We start from the raw sequence: 8,581 nt of genomic DNA on the forward strand, positions 1-8,581 counted from the left end.
AATATTTCAATTGAATTTGATGTTGAATGGTTATTATCTTCACATGAAGAATTAATGTATCTTTAAGGGATATCTTACGTAGTCATTCTTCCCTTGTTTCATATTTGAGATTTCGTAGGCAAGGTTTGTAGACACGTGCACGTATGGGCCTATAACTTCATGAAAGTAATCGATTGTTGTAAGTTGTCCATCTAAAATTCGAGATATAGTTTATTTTCAAATCTATCCTATAATTGATACCTCTTGACCTATGTTATCATGACGTCTCTTCAACAAGCCATCGATGCGGCGAGGGAGCATTCCTGACACGAGTTTCGTTTAAAATCCAATTCGTCGGACTATATTATAATGCCGGTATATTTTAACTTGTCGTTTTTATCATGCATTGTGAGTTTTCCATCTTTTTTCGTTATAACTAACAAAATTTCTTCTTTTCATTCTGTCAGGATACCTCTTTTACTATTCTGAACTATTGTTTATGTGGGTTGTGTGAATATTAAAATTTTGAGACTGTACGTCCTTCCGGTAGACAAATAGAACATGTCTTGTAAAAGTGGCTATTATGTCATGGATATATCGCAATGACATAGATGGAAGTGGTAGAAAAGATTAGTTATGATAATGTAGTGAGAGTAAGCATTAGCTTAAACGAAGAGCAGTGATTTTTCCAAAATTACTAATGTTAAAGTCAATACTGACACCACATCAGAATTAATTAGATGTTAGTATTGCAAAACCTATCGTCAAATAGTGAAAGGAATCATATTTTTTCAAATCATATTGAAATCAAGAGAAAATTCCTTGGAACAAAATTATTTCGAATTAGAAAAACTGTGGATGTACACTGATTCGTCTTGCTTCACTTATAAAAAAAGACATTGATATATTAACAGATATGTAACTGGACGTGTTTGGTGCTCATTGATTTTCTTGTTGGTTCCTTTGTTATATACCTCGTTCTCATTTGAGATCGCGACATCACTTACAAATTGCACATGGATTGACCAAGATTTATATGGCGGGTGCAGTCGATAAAGCACAAGACATTTACTTTTCTGAAATATCTATTCATATTCTCCTTTTTCATGCATTCTTGTACATTTTTATGTCTCCGTGTAATTTTGGATCATGATTATATTGACATGATGGTGTTTTCGTGTTTTTGTTGTTTTTTCCCTTCAAAACGTGAATTTGCTTGAATCGTTGTTGAAACAGAAACCGCTATCTTTCTGTGATATCTAGTCTAGTCATTCGATTTTTCCTATTTTGTATTTTGCCCTCGTAATTTCGTTGATTTTTCAATCGCATTAACCCAACAATTACAATACATATGCCTTCGTTATTATTCCATCTATCTACAATTACATATTTTTCTATAACAAGGTCAGGCACATGTGCTATGCAAGACTGGGACAAGTTAGTGATAACTCTTTGACTCACTGAAAAGTGTAAAATGCTTTATTATGCTACAAAAATAAATTTTTGATCAATATAACCCATAGCATTCAGACGTCAACGTTAAATGTAAATTCGCTTGTATATATGTAAATATAATTAAAATAAACAAGTAAACCTATGAATGCCAATAAACGACGATTGCTTTCCTTATCTAACATGACTAGTAACAACACTTATGCCTGCACGCGGCGGATAACTGCAACGGAAGATTGAGTACACGTGACAAATCATTTTCCTTATTTCGATTATATATACCAGCTAGAGTCACTGGTAATCAGTTGTCACAAATGTCCAGAAATGAAGTTTCCTTTCGACGTATTGAACTGGTAAAAACCGCATGTCCGATGTCTAAAGCTAACAAAGTATATGTTGGAAGGTTAATGCAGTTGTTTGATGCGTCTCCTCTGAAACTATTGTCCTGGTAAGGCACTGTATGTCTCATACAGACGACTTAACACGTCACGTACGGCACTAAATATGACAAAGTTCCTCCTGTTACGTGCAAAGCTCGAGCGTGGACTACCACAAGATGCCTCCACGACGCACGGAAGTGTGATATCCTCTGAGATATGCTTTACATTAACCATTGTCCTGTACATACCACAGAGAATATGGAGTATTCTGGAGCGGAGTCTCTGCCAGAGGACAGGTCCGTCGTCATTACACACTATGTCAACGAAGACTAGAAGGTGAGAAACGACGGTGTAATCAACAGTTACCTGTAACACACATGGTCAGATATTTAATTCATATATACTGCAACCGTAACAGTCGTATGGTGATGCTGATGACATGTTGTGTAAATTTGCATATTCATTTATCAAAATAATATATAAACGGTGAAATATGCTTATAGTTATTCAATTGAAAATATAAAAACATTGAAGTAGAATGATTGTTGCATAATTGCGTGATATATCATAACAAAATATTGATAACGGACAAATAAAGTCAAGATGCCATACTTTATTCCTTATTTTTCTTTCGGTGATACAACACTTACATTTCTGTAGGTAGATATATCTTGTGGTCCAGGCAGTCCTACAACTTCCTCAGAATATACATCGGGCGGTGGAATCCCATCCTGTAAGTCGAAAAGGTTTTAGAGATATACCCACAACTTCTTGCCATCTTGAAGAACCATTCTTATTTTGATAAAGAAGTCCGAACAAAGTTAGATATTAGTTGGTTGGATGTTTTCGTAAATCAAACACGTGTGCTTAAATTACTGACAGAATATCCTGATGAGTTACTACACATTAAGAAATAAAACGAATAAAGTGCTAATAATATGAGTACTGATACCATAGATAAAAATCTAAACAGAAAAAAATATATATAGATGAAAATCATTCTGACATCTTACATAATGTTCACGGAGCTGATCCGTAATCCTTTGCGCTTCCTCAACATGAGGTATGATGTCATCCCTCTTTAATTGATTGATTCGAATGGAGGGGAGGGGAGCTCCACTAATGCTAGGTCCACATGGAGAGTTGAGACCATAAGGTATGCTCGATGTTAATCGTTCAGAACGAATAACACGGGAATGTACCACAGCTGTTGTCATCATAAAGCAATACCATATACCTGAAAGATACGAAGCAAATGTAACTCTAATCATGATTGAAGCTTGAGCAAAGCCGTACCTGACGTTTAAAAGCACGAATAACTCCATAAATAGTAAAATGATATTACCATAGTAACATTTTACGTAAATACCCAAGAAAGATAATAATACTTGTGCTGCTGTCTCTGGAGATTATATGATGTATGTGAATACAGCATATTTCAAATCCAAAGCAATGACGGAAGTAATTATTGATGTAATATGAAACATTCCATACCAGAAAAGAGCCACATAGGTTACATAAATATCTAACTAATGCGGTGACTGCAGTGATGCACTTTCTTTTCCTTTTCATAGCTAATTTATTTGAATTTTGTAACGTACCGTGCTGTTCGTATAGCACTGTAATTATTTCGCTAACAAAGATTATACCATTAAGTTTATCATCGATCATTTATTCACTGAAACGATTTTTTTGTATATTCATTTTCCATTGTATTCGAATCATCACATCTTAGATGGTCAATTGAACAAAAATGAAAAGAATAGAACGGACTGTGAAATGAAAGCGTTAATACAAACAGTTGTTTATCATGAATTCCTACTCGACAGATCGCGCAATTTTTATGACGTTAATGTTTTGTGTGTTGTTATGACGTCATGCCCTCGGTTGATTATAATAATGAAAGGAATTAAGGGCAGAAAGTCAAGTATCTAGGCTTGATAGTCAGTGAGAGAGGAATTGAGACAGATCCAGAGAAGATTTCAAAGATCACCTCCTGGAAAACGCCTTCAAGCCCAGAGGATGTTCGCCGCTTCCTTGGTTTTGCAGGATACTATAGGAAATTCATCAAAGACTTTTCAAAGAAGGCTCGGCCGCTTACCGATCTCATACCCGCACCCAAAGCAACTAAGAAAGAAGCTGGGAAGAGTTGGACCTGGGGTGAGAAACAGGAAGTTTCTTTCCTGGAGTTAAAGAAAGCACTCACAACACCACCCGTCCTAGCCTATCCAGATTACCAGAAGCCATTTGAACTTCACACGGATGCCAGCCACCAGGGGCTTGGGGCTGTTCTGTACCAGAAAGGCGAAGATGGTATGAAGGTGATTGCCTATGCCAGTAGAGGACTATCTCGCTCGGAGAGGAATTACCCGGAATTCCTAGCGTTAAAATGGGCAGTTACAGAGAAGTTCCGTGACTATCTTTATCATCAGTTCACAGTGCTTACAGATAACAACCCGCTGACATACGTGCTGACAAGTGCCAAGCTCGATGCTACGGGACGTAGATTGCTAGCCGCCCTGTCTGCGTTTGACTTTACCATAAAGTATAGACCAGGGAAATCTAACACCGACACTGATATACTGTCTAGTTTACCCACAAAGGAAGAATTTGAACGACTCTCTATCTCGTGCGAATCAGTTGCAGCGGTTTGCCAGATGACCAAGCAACAGCCCTTTGTGGATAGCCTGCATTGGAACTCTGACACTTTGAAATCAGATGCCGTCCTTAATGAGGTTACACGCCAGGACTTGAGGACTGCACAAAGGAGAGACCCAGTCCTAGGGCCTTGCCCGGAATTTGTTACCAAAGGTCAGAAGCCGACAAAAGAAGCTATACCCACAGTCGCTTGGAACGCCAACTTATACCGCCGGTTTAGGACTTTGAAAGCCAAGGATGGTATATTGTACAAAGAGGTCCAAGGGGACGACGGAGTAAAAATTCAAGTTGTGGTACCCCAGGAGCTGGTAGCTTTAGTTCTCAACAGCCTACACAACAGGATGGGTCATCTTGGTATTACTCGTACCACATCATTGTGCAAAGATAGGTTCTATTGGCCCGCCATGACGATGGACATCGAACAATGGATCTCAGGTTGTTCTCGTTGCCTGAGAAGGAAATCACCTATCAATGAAAGAGCACCAATGGTTTCTATTACGACCACTCAACCACTGGAAGTTGTCAACATGGACATTTTGACCTTGGAACCTTCGAAAGGAAATTACCAACACATACTTGTTATTACGGACCATTACACTAGATATGCCGTTGCCGTACCAACAAAGAACCAAACATCTAAGACGACAGCAGATGCTTTCTTCAATAACTTTGTTGTCCACTATGGAATGCCGCGTCGGATACACTCGGATCAAGGAACCAACTTTCAGAGTAACCTTTTGAAAGAACTTTACCGTCTCGCAGGGATCGATCAGTCAAAGACAACACCATATCACCCGCAAGGGAATGGCCAATGCGAGCGCTTCAATAGGACTCTGTTGAACATGTTGGGAACACTAGAGGACGACCAAAAGGAGAATTGGAAAGCATACGTTGCCACACTAGTACATGCGTACAACGCGACAAGGAATGAATCAACCGGATTTTCACCCTTCTATTTGATGTTCGGTCGTGAACCCCGGTTACCGATAGACATAGCTTTTAACTTGACAAGTTTGACTGACCCCTGACATGGTAGGAGACACGTTCTCCACGCTGAGTTTTGGAGCCTTCTTTTCCTTTTTTTTCTGTCCTGTCCTTGTGTCGGCACTTCTCAGCTGCTACCCGAGGGCCGGTGCACACATATTTGTCCCTCTTCGCTGTGCGGCTATTAATCCGCATTATTAATCAATTTCCCTTTAACCGAGTTCCCCAGCACCACATGCAGGGTAAGTGGATAATTTAATGTATTATGTTTGTAAATAGTTGCTAATAATTAAAACCTAATTATAATGCTTGAGTAAAGCAAACTTTAGTAAGTAAACTTTAGCTCTAGAGTCATATAAACTTATTTTTGATACTTATAAAATAACAGCTAAAAGTAGTCGTTATTTCCTAAATATTTCTTGATTATATTCCTAAGTCTAATATTAGCTATGAGCCTAATATCATTCGAAATGTCAGTGTAATTATCTTTATTCGTAACCTTTCCCATGTTTGTCAGTTCGTGTAGAAAGTCGGTGGAAATTTCGTCAAGTATCGTCTTTATAGTAATGTGTATTTGAATGAAGGTTATGTGCGTTCATGTGTAATTTGTACTTGTATGTTATTTTAAATATATTTTACAGGGATTTTAATTCCCGGATAAATAAATAAATACCTCCACGAAACACACGGGCTTGTAGTTGTCGTGTCGCTCCTGGCGAAAGAACCCTGGATGAATGTTACATTTACCTAAATATAGAGAAAGCTCCTTATAACGACCAGATCAGATCAATAGAGTTTAGGACATATTGTCAAAGACTTTCATGTTAGTGTTCAAATGCATTTCACTTAATTTTCAATGTTTCCGACAACCATACCAGATGTGGTTGATGAACTATGTTTATTCAAAGGTGACAGATTAGGATTGCAGCCTGTGAAAGCTACGCACGGTCGCCCAGGCATCCGAAAGCTGCACTCTTATTACCTGAACATTCGTTCTATAAATAGTATCATGGAGGCATCTTGTGGTAGTCAGCGCTCGAGCTTTACATGTGACAGGAGAAACTTCATCATAATCTGTGCCGTCCTGGAAATATTAGGTCGTCTGCATGAGACATACGACGCCTTACCAGGTCAACAGCTCTAGAACAAACGCACCCGCATTAACCTATTCAAAGGCAACAACATATTATTTGTTAGCATTAGACATCAGGGGTGCGGTTTTTACCAATTCAATACGTCCTTTCTGGACATTTGTGATAAATGAGTAATTGAATGTCTTTACGGTGACAATGAATAATTGCTAACCACCATAAATAAACATTTAAAACTTTTCACATAATGTATGTGTTTGTCTTTCGGGTTTCTTTTAAGTTCTTTTTTAAAAAAATAATTCTTCTTTCTTCCCATAGCATATCTTGAAACGTCATACACAACAGTTGAATTAATTCGTCGGTGCTATATTCTTTTTTGACCAAAGTTAATATGAAAAATTTGATTGTCGGGATCTGTTATCTATGTTATCTATGATTTTGTTTCGGTGTCCCTTGCTACATAAAGGAATCATATAGATGTAAAGATCTTGATGGTTAACTAAAGGTCAAATGTCACTTGTAAAAAAAGACTGCTTAATTCAAATATGACAGTAAATATTGGGATGGTATTGGGGTTCTTTGACTGTAGCAGCTCCCCAACTTCAACACTTCAAACCTTACCCCACCATCCCTATTCCCATCGCACAATCCCCTAACCCAACCATCCCTATTTCCGACCCCTTCCCCGAATATTCCCGTACTAAACAATCTCAGTCCCTACATCACTATTACCATCCACAACACCTCAAGCCTTAATCCAACCATTTCCATTCCCAACTCCTTCCCTCAAATTTACCCGGTACCAACACACCCGAACCCTACCCCACTTTCCTAATTCCTATCACACAACCCCCTAACCCATCCATCCCCTTTCCCTTCCTCTATCCCTACCACTTCCATTCTCAAAATGGGATACTGGCTAATAATGCATTCGGCACATCATTTTTAGGACCATGTTTTGTAAGTGTTCTCATCAGCTGTTGACGTTTATTTCGGAAATCGTGAAGTGGGAATAAGTCCTGAAATGACGATTACTGCTATAAATGAAAAGAATTCACAATGAAAGGAATGTTGAAAGCATCACACGATAGAAATATTGACACCGGACTATGAAGATATTGCTAACCAGTAATACAATAAATTTCACCAATCATCACTGAGAATTTAATCTCACAAATTATCACCGGGTATGAAGTCTCACAACCGATATCTAAGTATGTAGTCTCACAAATCATCTCAGAGTATTTAATCGCACAAGTTATTCCTGAGTATGTTATCTTACCAGTATTCCCTGGGTATGTAATCTGACAAATTATTCAGGAGTGTGCTATCACGAATTGTCCCTATATTAATATATATATATCGAGTAAAAGTTGGTTTATTGTCATAGACATACGAATATTACATAGATTGAAAGGAAAGGAAAGACAAGGTATGATGAAGTACAGTATGTACAGTCATATGAAGATAAGATGAAATAAAGAACAGTGTTTTGCCGAAATTAGTCAATATTGTCGCAAAAATTTACTTATCTGTTAGTATCCGAAAACCTGCCGTTAAGTAGTGAAAGAGATTAAATGATTTTCGGATAACGTTGAATTGTAGAGACAACGTTCCTTGGAAAAGGAGCATACAAGATTACAAAAACGGTTGGCGTAGACCGATTCATGTTGTTATGTTCATAAAAACAATGAAACAATAGCGATATGACCATGGGTCAATTTGCTTGTTGGTTGCGCTGTTGTATACCTTGTTCCGATTTGAGAACGTGACATTGGCTCACTTAATTTACATTGCGGGTATAGTCGATGAAGCACCAACTTTGATACTCCAGGATGTTCGAGGAAGATGAAGCACAATAAGTTTAACTCTTGCGGAACACCTAATCCTACTATCTTTGTACTTTTTAAGGAGTCTGCGTGTAAATATTTCAATTGAATTTGATGTTGAATGGTTATTATCTTCACATGAAGAATTAATGTATCTTTAAGGGATATCTTACGTAGTCATTCTTCCCTTGTTTCATATTTGAGATTT

The 8,581-nt window shown here is 37.8% G+C and overlaps 1 protein-coding gene across 1 annotated transcript; it reads right to left on the bottom strand.

The window, feature by feature from the left end:
* Nucleotides 1–1,868: 1,868 nt before the first annotated feature.
* LOC132556534 (uncharacterized) lies at nucleotides 1,869–3,028 on the bottom strand. Its single transcript, XM_060220947.1, has 3 exons — nucleotides 2,825–3,028; nucleotides 2,462–2,542; nucleotides 1,869–2,177 (listed from the first exon to the last, which is right to left on the bottom strand). Exons 1-3 carry the CDS (start codon nucleotides 3,026–3,028, stop codon nucleotides 1,869–1,871), a joined length of 594 nt encoding a protein of 197 aa, XP_060076930.1.
* Between the last annotated feature and the right edge of the window lie 5,553 nt (nucleotides 3,029–8,581).

The sequence above is a fragment of the Ylistrum balloti genome, unplaced genomic scaffold (assembly GCF_031769215.1).
Source record: "Ylistrum balloti isolate Yb309-2 unplaced genomic scaffold, AGI_CSIRO_Ybal_v1 Utg370574, whole genome shotgun sequence".
Classification (NCBI taxonomy): Eukaryota; Metazoa; Mollusca; class Bivalvia; order Pectinida; family Pectinidae; genus Ylistrum; species Ylistrum balloti.